Here is a 19,602-nt window from a genome sequence, read left to right on the forward strand (position 1 = left end):
TTTGAGGGGAACTATCAAGATATACCCTGCATATACTCAAGCATACATGGAAATAATTATTTACGGTTCTGAAACTGTTAATAAAACAACGACATGAACTATTATGTGATTTCAATTACTGTCATCACAATCTTTATTGGATTTATCAACTTATTTATGGCTTATGTCACACCTTTTGTTTGTTACCTTATGACTGTTTTCAGACGTGTCAGATTATGACCATTAATTAATATACAAAATATTCTGAATGAATGATCTTTATTTTCATTAACCAAATACATTTTTACAGAGAAGATATCACAATGATGTATATAACATATATAAGATATAGCATGTGTAAAATATCAATTAATATGATAAATATTTACACCAAAGAATAATCATGAAACATATAGTTGTACTAACTTGGAGGATAGACTTTCACAGAAATAGATTTAATAAATCTACAAAGTTTCTCAAGCTCTAGGTCACATAATATTACAGCAAGCTTTTAATTTATTTTTTTCTATATTATTCCTATATGCTTATGAGATCGCACAATTGGTATTTTTTTTATTGTTCATAGTAAAACTAAGGTTTTGTATCTCATTATTTGAAAACATCATAATTTCTGTTTTGATGTTTTCAAATAATGAGATACAAAACCTTAATTTTACTATGAACAATAAAAAAAAAATACCGTGCGATCTCATAAGTCATGTCAGTCAGCGATGGTCATGTCACGTTTTCGAAAGTTTTTGAAAATAAATCTATATTTTTTTATAACATTTTGGTTTCAAAATATGACATATCATTTTATATTTCAAATCTGAGATAATTCCTTTGAAAAATAAAAAAAATATTAGCATTTTTATTTGATTACTGTCATTCTCGATGTTGGTCCTGTCAAGGATTTGTATAGTTATCTCACAGGCACTTGTCTCAGAAAAAAAATTACCTATATACCTTAATATAACATATTAAGGTATATAGGTAAAAAAAAATTCTGAGACAAGTGCCTGTGAGTTATCTAACTATACAAATCCTTGACTATACAAATCCTTGGTCATGTCACGTTTTCTAAAGTTTCTTACAATTTTTTTTTCTTCTTAAATCTATTTTTAAATGATGAAATCTTATTATATTTCAAATTTCAGAAAAATATTTTGAGAAATAAAAGAGAAATTAGCAATTTCATCTGGTCCTGTCATTGTCGAGGTTGGTCATGTCAGTCAGCGATGGTCATGTCACGTTTTCGAAAATATATCTCTATTTTTTTATAACATTTTGGTTTCAAAATATGACATATCATTTTATATTTCAAATCTGAGGTAATTCCTTGGAAAAATAAAATATTTATTAGCATTTGTATTTGGTCCTGTCATTCTCGATGTTGGTCCTGTCATTATCAGAGTTGGTCATGTCACGTTTTCTAAAGTTTTGTACAATTTAAAAAAAAAAATTTCTTAAATCTATTTATCAAATGATGAAATCTTATTATATTTCAAATTTCAGAAAAATATTAGGAGAAATAAAAGAGAAATTAGCAATTTCATCTGGTCATGTCATTGTCGAGGTAGGTCATGTCAGTCAGCGATGGTCATGTCACGTTTTCGAAAGTTTTTAAAAATAAATCTATATTTTTTATAACATTTTGGTTTCAAAATATGACATATCATTTTATATTTCAAATCTGAAGTAATTCTTTTGAAAAATAAAAAAGTTATTAGCATTTGTATTTGGTCCTGTCATTCTCGATGTTGGTCCTGTCATTATCAGAGTTGGTCATGTCACGTTTTCTAAAGTTTCTTACAAAATTTTTTAATTTTTTTCTTAAATCTATTTATCAAATGATGAAATCTTATTATATTTCAAATTTGAGATCAATCCCTTGAGAAATGAAAAAGTTATTAGCATTTTTCATTTGGTCCTGTCATTCGGTCCTGTCATTCGGTCCAGTCATTAGTGTAACCCACAATATGAAAACAGCAACACAACTAAAGTCTAAACATTTTGTAATTAGGATTCACATGATGACTAACATCACGATGGTAAAGCTGTCTAGTCTATAGGTACGGAAAATTAAGGAATTTAACTCTGACTGAACTGACTTTATACAGTCAAAAGTGTTTTGAAAATTCTTCTTTGAAAAAAACACATTTTATTAAAAAACGCTATTTCTTATCCGAATTGAATGAATTATTTTATTTATAAAAGCTACATTATGTATATATAAGCCAATCTGAAAAGATTTATGAGAGACGGTAAAATTATACCACATAAATTATTATTCAATTATTATTTACAATATAATCAGAGCTCCAGATAAGAATTCACAAATTGGGTTTTTCATACCCACCATTTTTTTACGAAATTGGGTGATAAAGATTTTTAATTATCAATTTCAGTTCACCCCTCAAGCACATATCAAATTGGGTTTTTAACCACTAAGCTCTTTTATGTATTGTGTTTTTTCATCAACACAATATTGAATATTCAGGCATGTTATATTATAATCACATTATATCAACCTCAGATGTTTTTCCATCTTAAATTATATGTGCTAGCTGTTTTATTTAGTTTATTTACTGACGAGCAATTGTACATTTTATTTATGTCCCGTTTTAAACGTTCTTCCAGTGTTTTATTTTCTCACAACTTATATAAACTGCAGCTGGTGTCACTAGTTGCACAGTAACTAATTACCTTTCTAGATCCCAAATGATCCCCCTACAGTTTAGTTGGGGTAGGCTTGGGCCGGCTAATGTTTAGATTTTTATGTGAAATTAAGTTGCTGTAAGAAAGTTTTGCCAGTACTTTCACCTATTTGCCAGACCTACTTTTGAAAAAAAAAATGATAAGTAGTTCCCAGATTTGAGATACACTTTTTCCAACTGATTTCATTTTTGATGTAACCCCGTAATTATCTTTCATTTGTCTTTCTAGCAATGTTCTGAGACGTTAAGATATGCAAACACGTACATGCGTTTGATGGATGCTTCATAAAAACCCTAGCTGAGTTTTGTTATTATCATAACTTTCCTTAAGCTATCAAAAAGAAAGAAGATGAAAACATGCTGACATTTACTTTGAAATTCATTTTAAATCATTGCATTTGTATGTTATGATAAGTCCCGAGCAAATATGACAACATGACACACGCTAATTGGATAAACGCTGAGAAGATCGAAATGTTTTCATATTCATGTGTACCTGTTGAGCAACAGAAAATTCCAACAGGGACTCATTTCAGCTACCTGATGCAGGGCTCTATTTTTAGAACGATAGGACATTTCCAATTATAAATATTCTAAAATAGATTTACGCTACGACTGTAATCAGATAAGGGTAAATAACGCAAATGATAGTGAGTAAAAGCGTTAAGAACTCATAGTTTTGGCATATAATTGGGTTTTCCTTTGAATTAATTGGGTTATTGAACCCTGCAATGGGCAATTGCATTGGGTTTTTAATTATTTTTATTGCGTAATCACGCAAATACGCAGCTTATCTGGAGCTCTGATAATACATTGTGTACATTTGTACCTAATTGTCTGCAGTTTCTTTCAATAATTATAATTTTTACTTTTATGAAAACCACTGCTTTTAAAAAGACAAATATGAATTTCTTCACACGGAAAATCGTATGGCAATATTTGACATATATATACATGTATCGTCTCATATTTTGTTTCGACCTTGTACTATTTTCACTTTCCGTATGCTGCACATGCCCATATGACGCCATATTTGGCTGCTATTCTTATAGTAACAATAGCAAATAATACCATGTGCGGTGAAAATGTTCCAATTTAGTAAGGTTATTATAATCAAGTATTTATGTTTTTTATTTGATATCTCATTTTTAGCTCAACTGACCTGAAAGGTCTAGTGAGCTTTTCTCATCACTTGGCGTCCATTGTCAATCGTCCATCATCCGTCGTCGTCTGTTAACTTTTAGAAAAATCTTCTCTGACTCTGCTGAAACTGCTGGACCAAATTTAACCAAACTTGGCCACAATGATCACCATGATCACTAGGATATTTAGTTTTAAAATGTGTACGATAACTGGCCTGCCAACCAGCATATCTTTTATACAGTCATGACAGTGTATATCTTCACATACATTAAAATTATATTATATTATTTAGCAGTAATTTATTTTCTCAAATATAGTATAGGAGCAAAAGTTTTATTGGAAGATGGCTGGGAGAGGAAGATTGTCCATTTCAACAGCTCTAAGCAGAAATACAACATTAGATTCATCATTTGGAGGGAATTCAAGTACAATAAGTGCTTCTGCTGCTCATGCAGAAAGACAGATAAAGGTAAAACATTAAACTGACACTAATTTGACACATGTGTAGTGCGATCTCATATTTATTGTGACATTTATTTTGAAACCAGTTTGAATAATTTGCAAAGCAAAGACAGTAAAATTCAAGGTTAGATATGGGAAAAATAATTACAATGATTCATTAAATGATTATTTGGTGTTCTAATTGATTCTATTCGACCTGATACCAATTTGTATTTATGTTGCATATCATTCTATGCATCAGTACACCTTATTAAGGTGTATACATGTATGTTAATATCCTTATTTTGATTGGTCAATAGCTAGTGTCTATTTCTTGCACATGTAGTTTTCAACTAATCAAAACCCTGGAATCATGTCTTAGCTGTAATTATAATAAAAATGTACATGTATTGATACTTTAAGTATGTAGTAAATATGAATACAAGGAGATGATGTCAGGTTTACTTCTATGAGATATCATCTCAATACAACACAAAAAAAACTCACAGAAAGACATCTAGAGGTAAATACAGTTTAACTTTCTCAACAAATGTTTAAGATTAAATTAAAAGTATCAACTGAAGTTTATAATGGAATTGAAATACATGGTTATACTGTATGTTTGTTTTGTAGAAGTTGAAAGAAGAAAATGGAAAACTGAGGAATGAAATCAAAGAAGTTAGGTAAATATAGTAGTGATTATGAATAAAATTGCTCTCATTGTCTGCCTCACTCTGTATACAATATATGACATTTTGATTTAGTTTATTCTTTTACATTTGTGGCACTCATTCTTTCTCTTATTAATAACAACATGACATAAACATTACAGAGTGATTAAAGAAACATAAAATAATTGTTCATATGCACGAGGAAAGGGTCAGTGGTCAAGGGGAGATAATTTTGCTATCTATTAAGAGTATTTACTTCATTTTCTGATTTTCTAAGTTGCAGGCCTTTATCAAGCTATGCACATAAAATAGATAAAAAAAACTGCTATCTTCATTACTCATGATCCATGTAAAAAGATCATTTCTATTTAAATTACAGGCCTCAACAATAACGCTTGTCCGATTGTCCGGTACCAGAGGGAAAAAAAGTCGGACAAGTAAAAGCTGTATCAAGCTTGTCCAGCGGGACAAGTTCAATTATTTTGCAGAAAATAAATTTTAATAATCCAACTTTGATGAACAAAGTAATTATAAACAAAAAACAAGAAAACAAATATTAATTTGACATGTGTTTGTATTCTGTTTGTTTAAATGCAAAACGGTTTTCTTCTTCTTTTTCTACTTGCAATCGATAATTTTTAACTGGTCAGGTACATTTTAAAGGTAAAAGGTATACTATTCTCCTAACAAGTCTAACTGATCCGAATCAATAATGCGCTTTGTAGATAAGTTAACTTTACAGGTCAGTTCGTCACCTCGACAGGTTTAGCTCCAAGTATAATAGACAGTTTGGCACGTAGGAGACATATATAGTAGACATGATTGATAGACAGTTTGGCAAGGCAGGAGACATTTCGGGACCGAAACAAATCAGTACCACATTTTGCTACCTTATTCTGTTCCTTATAATACATACCATACCTGTATTTTTTTCACAAAAATATTTTTTCTATTTACCATAAACATGATAAAATTCCCAAAATCATATTTGATCATAAGTAGAAAAAAAACAATACTTGCAATATAGTAACCTATACCGGTAGTTGTAAATTTCTGTGTCATTTGGTCTCTTGCTGAGAGTTGTCTCATTGGCAATCAGACCTTATCTTCTTTTTATGGTTGTATTTGAATACACTTTTTTTCAACTTCGAAAGATATAGGATACAAATGTCAAATGAGTGTACATGCCTATCAGATGGTGCCTCATGTGCAGAGTCTGATGAGACTAGCATTGATGAAAACTAGAACTTAAGTCCTGTGATATGACTAGATTCAGTTGTACTTGACTCATATTTTTTTAAAGTATTTCAAAAGAAAAACATCAAATTCTGTTTTATTGTTTAAATTCGTTTTGTTCCTTTAATCAACTTACGATGTAAAAAGATTATAATTATTTTTATTAAAAAAAATTTGGACAAGTAACAATTTCATTCGGACAAGTAAGTTTTGGTATGTACTTGTCTTACTGGACAAGTTGAAAAAAAAGTTATTGTAGAGGCCTGAATTAACTAAACTGGCAATCTCTAGTTGAGTGTAGCGCATCAGCACATCGGATTTTAAAATGAGATTGCTAAACTGGGGTATTGTTTGATATAATCAGTCATATCTCTTCTGAGGTTATTGTAAAGAGGGCATTCCAGAAGAAAGTGCATTTCATTTTCAATAGAATTTGAATTACAATATAAACATGATAAACATATCCTCTCATGTCGAGGTAATATTTCATATTTACCACATACTTTAATGAATCGTTCATGTCTGCCAGTTTCTATTCTTAAACAGTGATTGCTGAGTCTGAATTTTGCTTAAGGTAATGGAACCCAAAAGACAAAAAAGTTAAAGGTTCCTTTTTTTTCAACATATAGGCCATTGAAAAATTGGCAAGAAACAATTCTCTTTTGATTGTTCATACATTATACATTAGCACCTCTTTTAATTTCTTTCATAAACAATGAAAAAATATATATAACAAGGATTTTATAAGATTTTAAAATATATATATGGATGATTAAGGTATATATGATAAAATTATGAAAATAAAACTAGGGTTACCAGGATAAATATTTAATGGCACTTGTTAACGGGTAAAACCAGAGGATTCCGAAAAAACTTTGAGGAGCATATAGCCTCAACCCTCTTGATGGTCTCATAAAAGCATGCTTGCCTCAAGTGCAAGATGTCATGGGTTCAATCTCTGGCCATAACCCAAAGACTTCAAAAATTGTTCGTTGGTGCTTCTCCACTAAGCACATAGCAATAATACAGTCTTATGTTTTGATACCATGACTTAATTTATAAACTTATTACATGTTTTTTTTAACTTGAAGGAGCTTATACAACCAATTAGTACAAGAAAATTCCCATGAGAAATTTGATGAAAGAAGAATTATGTTAATTAAATCACAGGTCATTCAGCTGGAGCGACAGGTTTGTGTCAATAGGAGATCAAGAATTTGTCAAAATATAATCTGTATTTAAGTATTTACATTTCATTCTTGTACAGTTTGCTTAGGTTTATTGCTGTTCCTAATCTTGAAAGTCACCACAACATCTCCCATGATAAGTCAGACACACATTCTGAAGAACAATCTAAGTATCTTTTAGAGATGCATACAATGCCTATTGTTTATTTCAATCAATTGATTTAATAATTTTAAACCCTTGGACCAAATTATGTTACATGTATGGCATAGTACCATTTGATTACCAAATAAGAAAAATGCTACTGTTTTCTTACAAATATTGTTCTTGATATCCCATTTATAAGCAATACAAATTTAAAAAAAAGAGCAAGCTTAACTTATGTTTAACATTTCACAAATACATGTAAACATTGAGGTTAAGTTTTGCATATTTTAATTACTTAAGTCACATAAAGAGAATATATGAAAAAAGTATTTTTATTCTCTCATATTTCTATGATTTAAATAAATACATATTCTAAAGATTGCTGCAAAGAAATCATAAGGATATGTGTTATACATGTATAGTAAATGAAATACATCCTTTGCTTCATTTTTGTACAAGGTTCTAATGATGTCAGAGGCTATCAGTTCAAGATCAGAAACATTAGCAGAAGTGGAAAATTCATTAACTTGGATGACAGATCAGTGGAGGTAGGGTTAGAGGTCAAGATCATTATTACAGAAATTTCATTGAAAAAAAGAATATTTGAATAAAAAAAAGTACATACAATGAAAAAAACAAATTAAATATTAGAGAACAGCACAATGTCTTCATTTCTTGTGGTTCTATTGTCTACGTATTGTTTGTTCATGATTTTGAAACAATTCAAAACTTTAGCATTACCACTGTAGTTCTTTTGGTCTATCAGAGCAAAAGTTTTTTATAATCATCAGAAGCCCTGTAATATGTTTTTGAAGCCAACATATGTACATGTAATGAATGGACTATTGTTACATGTATGAGACATTATAAATACCTAATGAAATCAAACCTATTCTTAATAACAACACATTATTTGTCTGTGTCCACAAATATTTAGGTGGTTCATGTTGCATAGTAGCATATTGGAAAGGTACTAAAAGAATTTCAACTAATACTGGGCCAATTTCTGTATTATCAGAATGAATTACAAAATAAAATCTTTTAACTTTGTTGATATGTTAAGTCATTCTAATTGTAGGCAATATATTTCCCTTGAGTCTAGAAGTCCAGAGGTACCTGTTAAAAGATCAGATTTAACATTAATGGTTGAAACTGCTGAATCAGCAAGAATAAAATTGTACAAGCAGATAGAGGTGAATATGTTGAAACAGTGAGCAGCTTTTTTGTGTAAAGGGGAAAGGGTTTAATTTCATGATACTGTGAATTCAATTTTTTTGGTCACCAATTTTCATGGATTGCAGAAATGTTGTATATATCTGGTTTTGCTAAAGTCTACATTAAAGCAAATGGAAAATGTGTTTGTTAAACAGTAAAAACTTGTTAACCTTTACCCACAACATCAACAAAACTTGGTTTTCCAGGAATTATATTGAGTCAGAAGTATTTTTAGAAGTTTAGTCAAGGGATATACATCTGTCATACCTGATGATATATCAAGATAAGAATAGATAACTTTAAACAATTCAGTATTTGAAGAAGATATACAAGCCAAATGTACAAGATACAAAAGTACATCATAGTATTTGTAGTGATTATCAGTCCCATGTTCATATTTATAAAGTATTATGTATCTGAAAAGGACATATTTCCACTGTATTTAAAAAGTAGTTTTACAATTCTTTTTCAGAATACAACAGTAAGGAATCTGACAAGACCTCTGATGTTTGTTAATGAATTTGTACGACCTGGGAGTGAAGAGGAGATAACTCTTCTGGATATTGCTTCAGGTCATCTGGAACATCTTAATCTAAAACATGTGGTGGGTAAAATGAAAAATCTGTATGCTAATAAAAATCTTTCAGGCATGACTAATTTGAATATCAAATAATTTATTCAAAATATAATGGATTACTGAAAAATACTATTTATTTAGATTTAAGAAAAATAGATAACGAGTTAGTTGAAAAAATACTATAAAGGTCATGTTAATGAATTTTAGGTAAACCTGATATTTTATTGAGTTTAACAGTGCTTCTCATGAAACTATTCATTTATGATTACAAAAGATCTATCTAAGTTTCATTCAAGATTTTATAAAAACAACATCGCTATTTTTTTTTAATTTTTTTTTTGAAACTGTGCTCACCACTCTTATATGAAAAAAAAAATTAGTATTGAAATTCACATAGAGCATAACGTTGTTTGTTTTAAATCTGTTTTCGTATATTTTTTACAGGCAAAGCTTGAGACCAAATTGGCAAGTCTATACAAAGAACTAATTGGTTTCCACAGCTTGATAGAGGAGGCTGAAAAACCATCACTTCATCCTGTTTCAGAACATACAAACAAAGCAATGCATGATCGTATGACTACTAGACTTTTAAAATCTTGTGCCATGATAAAAGACTGCTGTGGTGATTTAGTACAACTTTCATTGTTATACCCTAGTGCTCCTTGGGTAAGCCACTGGTTCAAAAAATGTTTAAATTTCAAAATATATCTGGCTGAATTATCATAACAAAAATAATAGTAAAGAAACTTGGAACAAATCTCGATGATAATTATTCAAGTATTGAAGCTTTCCTTCAACTTCGTTCTATAGACATTATATTTTTTTCATTTTAAATCAAACATTCTATTTGATTAATTGAGACACTCCAAAGAATTTATCATCCTCTTACATTAAATTGTCTATCAACAAATAATTAACTCAGCTAAAACTATAACTGGGTTGTTATATGTCAATATAGGGAGAAAAGCTTACGGCTAAATAACCTGATATACAGTAGATTAATTGAAGGAGATGAATCCACTTTAATTTGTTCTGTTTTATTACTGTGCAATTTCATTACTGTTTTTGATTTATTTTTCAGCCACCATTGAAAAGGTCTGTCATAAAAGACTTGACTTGTGATCAGGTTATGAAAAGTCTTCCTGTTTTACCCAAGACAAAAGTAAAGGAGGTACAATCTGTAATAGACGCCATGTTGAAAGCCGTTAATTACAAAAACAGCATGACGAATCATGAGGTAATTCAATGGATAGGATAGACGTCACTTTCACTTTAAAGATTACAATTTTGAAATGATAGTGAGAAGAGTTTTTCAACTGGACAACATATTATTTTATTGAACTATTTGGAAAAAAAGAAAATAAAAGAAAATTTAGATATTTTGATTTTCGTAATTGTTGGATACTTCTATGTTAGTAAATGTGATAGATATTTTAACAAATTCACTGTTTTATTGTAATTAGGATTTTTACAAATGAATTCATGTCAAACACATTAATATTTTATTTTATGGGAAGGGGAGATAATTTAATATTAATTTCTCAAAATCTACATATATATTTGTATAGTTAATATCATAGAGTGATTTAGAAAATTAGTTTACTTTCCCAATATAGAAAAAAAAAAATTATGAGATGAAATGGATCTAGTTCATTTGAATACAAAATTTCATTTTAAAGAAATTATAATAGATACTTTATAATTATAAAAAAAAATCAAGGATTTCTTTTCTGGAAAAAGAATTTTAGTAAGGATCTTTTATAAATATTTCCTTGGTTATGAATTTTCATATGATATTTTTACAACATATATCTCTCATATGATTCTTTGACTTTGTCATATTTCAGATAAAATCACTAAAAGAAGATTTAAAGTTTCACAAGTCAGTATATGATTTACAGTTGGAGTATATCCAGTCATTATTTGATGCTGTTAGGTTAGTATGATATAGAAGCATGGTATATAACACAGAGATATAAGGTCGTTTATAAGCTTGAATCTTTATTTGATGCTGTTAGGTTAGTATGATATAGAAGCATGGTATATAACACAGAGATATAAGGTCGTTTATAAGCTTGAATCTTTATTTGATGCTGTTAGGTTAGTATGATATAGAAGCATGGTATATAACACAGAGATATAAGGTCGTTTATAAGCTTGAATCTTTATTTGATGCTGTTAGGTTAGTATGATATAGAAGCATGGTATATAACACAAAGATATAAGGTCGTTTATAAGCTTGAATCTTTATTTGATGCTGTTAGGTTAGTATGATATAGAAGCATGGTATATAACACAAAGATATAAGGTCGTTTATAAGCTTGAATCTTTATTTGATGCTGTTAGGTTAGTATGATATAGAAGCATGGTATATAACACAGAGATATAAGGTCGTTTATAAGCTTGAATCTTTATTTGATGCTGTTAGGTTAGTATGATATAGAAGCATGGTATATAACACAGAGATATAAGGTCGTTTATAAGCTTGAATCTTTATTTGATGCTGTTAGGTTAGTATGATATAGAAGCATGGTATATAACACAAAGATATAAGGTCGTTTATAAGCTTGAATCTTTATTTGATGCTGTTAGGTTAGTATGATATAGAAGCATGGTATATAACACAGAGATATAAGGTCGTTTATAAGCTTGTATCTTTATTTGATGCTGTTAGGTTAGTATGTACACACATTATTGTAAAGAACATTGAAATATAAGGTCTTTAATTAGATCAAAAATGGAACCTGATGGAATTTCTGAAAAAAAAGATGTCTATGGTTTCTAAAACATAAATTTCAGGCCTATGTGTGATATGATATCGTTATGCTGATATGTTTTCAAACTGTATTTGACCAAACACTCAGAATTTGAAGATGTTTGGGACTTGGTCATCAAATAGAAACATTGAAGATTTTTGGTGTACCATAATAATACAGTTACTTAACAACACAAAGAACATTCAATCTTCAACAATAAACAGACATCTGAGCAAGTGTCTTAATATTCTAACCAATTTATACTTAATTCGATACACAAAATAATCTGTTGAAAATCATGAGTATAATTTTAACTTTAAAATGTCACTGTTGAAATATTTTGTAGAGGTGGTTATCAGAAGTTTGAAGAATCCACCAAAGATGTGATAATAACACCACTTAAAGGTATTAATTATCATACAATAATCTTTTATTGTTCAATTATCTTAAGGTGGTACCTAACACTACAGGGAGATAACTCTGTAAAATCAGCTAAACGTTTTGATTACGTTGTGTTGTTATGGGAATATTAAGCTTCTCAATAATCAAAATAAGCGGTTGTCAAACTGCTATATAACCAGTGTAAATTTTCTGATAAAACGGTTGGTACAAATTTTTTGAAATTTTTATATTTTTGTCAAAGGGTCAAAGTAAATACTTTGTCAAAATTTTAAGAATATTAAACGAGCCAAATTAATTTGAGTTCAAGTGTTGGGTACCACCTTAAGTTATTGTATACTTTAAAAGGTGTACTGATAAATGATAAACAGTCAAACCTGCATTTACGCTTTCCTCATTTTAGCAGACAGCTGCTTCAAGTTATCACTTTCAGTCCCTCCCAAATGCAATCTCTTAGCCGTATTTGGCACAACTTTTGGGAATTTTGGGTCCTCAATGCTCTTCAACTTTGTATTTGTTTGGCTTTTTAACTATTTTGATCTGAGCGTCACTGATGAGTCTTATATAGACGAAACGCGCGTCTGGCGTATAAAATTATAATCCTGGTACTTTTGATAACTATCTACATAATTTAACTCAAATCAGCTGTCACCTGTCAGGGATCACCTATTCCTTGTATGAAATCTGCATTTCAACTGTTAACAACAGTCCTTTAAATGTTTTTGACTACCAGAATATTCATGACAAAAAGTATGTATTGAGTATTGAAGTCCAAATTAAAGGAAAACCTGTTTGAAACCAAGATTCCGCAATATGATGTGAATTCCTTGTCTTCCACTTCCCTCCATTTCCATTGAAAACCCAAACACATTTACAGCACTGGAATCTGCTATTTTTAATTTCATTGAACTTAGAACCATAACTCTCCAGCTGAAACTATTTGCCCCGATCCTGACCATTTTCGATCACAGAATCATTTTTTTTGGGGTAACCTAACTTTAAAGGTAACCTCTCTTGAACGGTCCCTTTTGATACTTCCCAAGAGTGACTACCTTATACAGGTTTGACTGACTGTATTTACTATATTTCGTTATAGCTGTCAAAACCTGAAGTAAGCTTAAAATAATCAAAACCGTATCCATCATCACTTTTTTTCAATAAAAGAAACCAAACTATTAGATCACATTCAAACTGTTTCATTCTGTGCATGGTGATTTAAAAAAAAACAAAGATGAACAATGTGGTAAAGTTGAATTGTATCATTAAAAAGAAGAGATATTTTTGTATTAAAAACCTACATGCACCATTAAGCAGAGATAATATAAAAATTGACTGCATTGAATAACCTCATTTCAAACTTGTGGGGAAAAGTAATAATCAGCTTTCATTTGATTCTCAATAATGCTCTTAATAATATTGTTTGTTTCTCCAGATGTTTTAAAAACTTATGATGATTTAAAAGATACAGCATCAGAAAAGGCTTTGAAAGAATTTTTATCCTGCTTCAAACAAAACTCAGAAAAGGTATTATAATATTGCTTCATTATCATTGCTTTGCCTGTGTATAGATGTTAGAAAATTTGCTTTACTGTTAGTATTATTTGAGAATGAACTTTTTACTTGTTTTGTTAAACAGACTGCACCATTCGACAGTTTACATCTTTATTTTTGTGACCACAAATGTTTTTTCAGATTTACCGTCCAGAATTTTTAGTCTACAGACTACCTAAGGAAGGTTATTCGAGAAATATTTACCATAAAATTGACAATGAAAATGGGGAATATGTTAAAAGAGAAAACAACCTGATTAAAGAGCAAATAACACCAATGGGTGTTCAACGCAGTGAGAAAATCCTGCACCTGGAGGTGGTCCTCAGCTGGCCCTTAAATATAAATGTTTACTAGTTCAGTGAAAATGGACGTCATACTTAACTCCAAAACATATAATTGAACTTAAATTAAAAAACATCAAGACTAACAAAAGCCAGAGGCTCTTGACTTGGGACATGTGAAAAAATGTGGTGGGGTTAAATATGTTTTGTCAGATCTCAACCCTCCCCTATACCTCTAACCATTTAGAATAAAGAAACACACAGCATAACGCACAGTGAAACTCAATTGTAAAGAAGTCTGAGTCCTACATCAGAATAGGTAACAAAAGAAACTAAGGCCACACCAATTAAATTTCTTGTTCTACAGATTTTTTAACTCCAAAAATTGGGGCGAGCTTGCAATTTGAAAATTTTAATAAAAAAATATTTAATTTGCAAATTTTTTAGGCAAAGCTTGAAAAGTAAAGCGAGTGATTATATTGTGTAAACATAAAATAGTAGGTTTTGACAATATTAAAACTTGATTTATTACTTGTACTTTGACATTTCTTTAATTTATAAAGTATTTTTTCCCTGTTCACCATGAAATAATTGAACAATAAAATCTGGTCTATGTATGTGTGACTAATAATGAGACAATTCTCCATGCTAGTCATAATCAGGTTGGGAACAACCCCTTAATGTTATAAATATCCCTTTAATGAGGGGTCAATATATTAAAGTTATAATATATATAGTAAAATACACTTTTTAATACAAAAGGGCTCATATTTCCCCAAAGAACTATATATCTATCTGGTATTAAATGGTCAAAACATGTCCAAGAATTTTGTAATATTCCTGGACTTTAACCATGTTAACACATTTACTTTATTAACAGTTTAATATTATTCAAAATAAGTGGACCCCTCTTTTAGAAAAATTGTTTAAAATATGATGTATTTCCCCTCTTTTTGAGTAAAAAATTCTAAGTTTTCATAGGTTTTGTATAGAAGCACGTACTATACAAATCCTTGGTATTTCTATTTTCCTTTCTACATCAGTAAAATGACCCATTGTCTGAGGGAGAGTTGTTCCCAACCTGATAATAACAAACACAGGTCAAGGTACGGCCTTTTACACAGGGATTTCATCAAGACTAAACAGCATGCTATAAGGGACCCAAAAATTATTAGTGTACACAATTCAAACTGGAAAACCAACGATCTAATATATATATATCCTAACGGGAAAATACCAATGAACCACATCAACAAACGATAACTGCTGAACGACAGGCCCCTGAATCAATCGGGACAGGTGCATAAACATGCAGTGGCTATGGATAGTTTTGTTACACCAGCATACAATATAATTGCAGTTGAAGGCAAATCCTTCAGAAGTTCTTTGTACTTTATTCTAACAACGAACATTTTTTGATAGGGAATATAAGTAAGGAGGAAAGAAACCAATGTTTTGTTCTGTACAGGTATTTCCGCTGTTGTATATTTATATCGGAGCACTCCCACTTGGGATTAATGCTGAAACAAATATTGTCACAGATATTTACACAGTGTGGTGGTGTGCTTATAGGTTTAAAATCGTTATATACAGGTTAGATTGATTTTAAAAACAAATGTTAATATCTTTTCATAATATTTACAAAAAAAACATTACGGGAAATGGACATGATTACATTTCCGGATACGGGAAGCGGGAAAATAAAAAAAAATAAAAAATTTTGTTTTGAAAAAAATAGGTGCGGACGGGTCCGTCGAACAAGGAATTAAATTGGTGTGGCCTAAACAAAATGACAATAATACATAAATTAACAAAGGAATACTAGCAGCTACTGACATGCCAGCTCCAGAACTCAATTAAACTGATAAAAAAGATTATTTCTTCATCATATGAAGAATATGCATAATCCCTCCCATTAGGGGTTTAGTATCATACATGCAGATATTGTTACAGATGTTTTAACATACTGATATCTCATAAAGTATTCATTTTCATTTGTGGATTTTACTGCATTCAACCTAATCATTCGACTTTGTCTGTTAGTTATATTTGATATTTTAAATTATATGTATTATGTGAATGATACTAATTTTAATAGATGTCCGAAGAAAAGTCACATATCTAGGGTTAAATATTTGTTAAATAAAGTCGAATTAAATCCTTTTTTTTTTTTTTTTAAATAAGCACATGAGAGGAAACAGCAAATACAGTATGTAAATGTATTTCGTTTATGTAAAAAATATTTAGCAATTTAATAGAATAAAACAAAGCGTAATATCTATAAGCAAACAAATAAAAAACAGACCTAGAATAATATAAATTGCATTGATTTAATGGACTGCAGTTTAATCTGATGTCTGTACATTTCAAAACCAATCTGGATTAATTATTAATAATTTAATTTTGGATGTAATGCGTCTTCTGATTGGCTGACGTCGTTTTGTTTATCATATTATAGACACAATTTATCAACATTTTTTCATTATTTACGCCGGTTTAAAATGGAATTTACAATTAAATTATAAGAAATAACTGTAATATTTTGTCAGTCTATTTGAAATAACATAAAAAATGTGATGCACACTGTTAAATAACCTGCTACGCCCGTAATTCAGTGTGCACCACATTTTTTATGTTATTCCTTAAATAAAAAAAAAATTATCAATGGATAAATTGTCAGTAATCATGCCACAATAATTGACTGAAAAGCTTCAAGTTTGATTTCTTTTACTTTTCATTATCTTTCTGAATGTTTGATTTTGGTGTTTTTTTATTTATTTAGTCTTAAATGTTACTATAGCTTTTTTTATGTTCTGGTCACATGCATGAACAAATATGTTTTGTATTTATAGCTGGAGAATGCTGTTGAACAATTATCTGAAAGTGATGATGGTATGTTTGTTAGCATATAACCCCCAAAAAATGACTGCTTTAAGAGCTTAGATATCACATATTTTTGTTCTGAATGTTCAAATATCACATTTATTGTAACAAAAATCAGCATATTACAAATTCAAATTCTATTTTCTAGAAGAAGAAAAAAAATAAAATTTCAATTGTTTACTCAAAAGTCTGCCATCTTAGACAGAAAATCTGAAGTATTTACTGTGACTACACTATAAGTTTTGCTTTCTTCCAATGACAGTTTATATCATTTGCGTTTCCTGGATTTGTTCTTCATAATCTTGAACTCTAATTGTAGTTGCACATCACCCTCTAAAGTTTGCACTGGATTTATAGCTATAGCAAGTGACATAAGTTTCCCATTGATTGATTGATTGATTTTTTGTTGCTTTTATAATGTCCAATGGCAAAAAGTTCATGTGTAATCAGGACAAAGACTTAAATCTTAACTTTCTTGTTCTTTCAATTAACAGGGTGATGCATTATATTGTTGATGAATATATCTGTTATATATTTCCAGGATCTGAAGCTCTGACACAGTTTGGTGAGGATTTCTTTTATAGTTTAGACAAATTGGTCTCTAAATGTCAGAGAAATCGAGATAAAGCTGTAAAACAAAGGACTGATCTCAAGGAAGAACAGGAACAACTTGAACAAGAGTTACGGAACTTGCTTGATGAACAAGAACTCAAATATAAAGAACATTTTGTAGAAACTGAAAGAACAGATATAAATGAAACAAATAAGAGAACTAATAAAATATCTCCACAGAGAAATAATTATTTAAATGAACAAAATGTGAGTAAAACAAAGAGTAAACATTCACCAGTAGCAAAAAGAGAAACTAGCAAAGAAAATGACCGTGTAGAGTTTCCTTCTGTGGAAAAAGAGAAATCTGAGTATATTGACGAAGACACTTCTGAACAAAATGATGAAAATGATTTGAAAAACAGGAATAAATGGAATGTTGACGCTAGCTGCCCTCCTACTTTTGATAACATGGAATTCATTTATACAAATCAAACTAAAATGGATAACCAAACAGGAAGTGACAGTGAAACTGAGGCTGAAACAGCCAGTTTACAGGAAATGCGAGGAATACAGGAAAGTGAGACTCCCACTTTTGAGAGCCAGAAATCCTTGGATGTTTTACCACCTGTTGGTCTGTCAAAACAACCAAAGAAGACAAAAACAAAAAAGAATTATGTTCCAAATTTAGTAGTGCCAAATAGAACATTAGAATTAAGGCGGTCAGGTAGTTTATCAAAAATAAACAATACATCTGAACAGTACTTAAAATCAGAACCACAAGAGACAAATGAACAGTGTGAGTCTGATGGGAGTGTGGGTAAAATAAAGTTAGTGAGATCTAGGTCAAGTAGTAAAGACAGGATGAATATACCTCAGAAGAAACCATTTAGATGATCTCAGTTATATTGTTTGGATCAAAATCTGTGATATTATATTGTTGCATATGTCAAAAAATATTTCTATTTTTGTCACATATTTCATTGTTTTAAATATAATAAACCTTTGTTTGACATACTTTTTTATATAAGGATTGAAAAAAGTTTCTAATATACAACAAGGAACTACAATGATATTTTTTTTAAAGGAATCTAGCGTTATTCTATAATTTTTTCTGGTTGAAAAAATGTTAAGTTATCCCAAGTGAGAAGCCTGTAATTCCGTTGTGGTCGTTTGCTACTGTATATATCATATTTGTTGTTTGTTGGTTTGATATTTTGTATATAATTATGGCCCTCAAATTTCTTGTTTAAATTGTTTCACATTTTTCTTTTTGTGGCTTTTTATAGTTTACTTACATCATTTGATATCTGATTGATAGTTGTATAATTTGCAACTATGCTACATCTTCTTACGTTTTTTTTTATTCAAACTTCAAAATGAACATGATTTGATGAAAATTTTGAATAGAGATTGTTATGAGTATTCAGCAACCGTAATAACATGAAAATATATTTATTACATTATATAGGGTTTGAATTTATTCCTTGTTTCGAAAATTCCAATAGGGAACATATATTACATTAATTTTTGAAACAAAGATGAAAATTTATTTCCCCCTTCACAACATGGTGGGTTCTATAATATTGAAACTAGATCTGTCATGTCTTACAAGCGTTATTACAGAAACAATTCATGCCAGATTTATTTATAATAAATTTCAATGGTTTATAAGAACTATTTCTCCGACCTTTTCTAATATCAGAGTGATGAATTTGGAAAAAATGTTATATGAAAAAATTGCATTCAAAACTTTAAAATAACTTGTAGGATCATTATATAATTATGATATTTATTTTAACTATTTATGTCAGAAATGTCTGTAACAATTTTGAATTTTAATGCTGATGTTACTTTAAAGGTAACCTCTAT

General features: G+C 29.8%; 1 protein-coding gene across 1 annotated transcript; it reads left to right on the forward strand.

The window, feature by feature from the left end:
• Positions 1–1,957: 1,957 nt before the first annotated feature.
• LOC139520824 (putative autophagy-related protein 11) lies at positions 1,958–18,745 on the forward strand. The gene is made up of 14 exons (XM_071313796.1): positions 1,958–2,051; positions 4,157–4,308; positions 4,914–4,963; positions 7,279–7,378; positions 7,979–8,067; positions 8,598–8,712; positions 9,207–9,338; positions 9,756–9,977; positions 10,393–10,548; positions 11,159–11,247; positions 12,414–12,472; positions 13,899–13,990; positions 17,151–17,190; positions 17,723–18,745. Exons 2-14 carry the CDS (start codon positions 4,183–4,185, stop codon positions 18,625–18,627), a joined length of 2,175 nt encoding a protein of 724 aa, XP_071169897.1. The 5' UTR covers positions 1,958–2,051; positions 4,157–4,182; the 3' UTR covers positions 18,628–18,745.
• The last annotated feature ends 857 nt before the right edge of the window (positions 18,746–19,602 follow it).

Source organism: Mytilus edulis, chromosome 4 (genome assembly GCF_963676685.1).
Source record: "Mytilus edulis chromosome 4, xbMytEdul2.2, whole genome shotgun sequence".
NCBI lineage: Eukaryota > Metazoa > Mollusca > Bivalvia > Mytilida > Mytilidae > Mytilus > Mytilus edulis.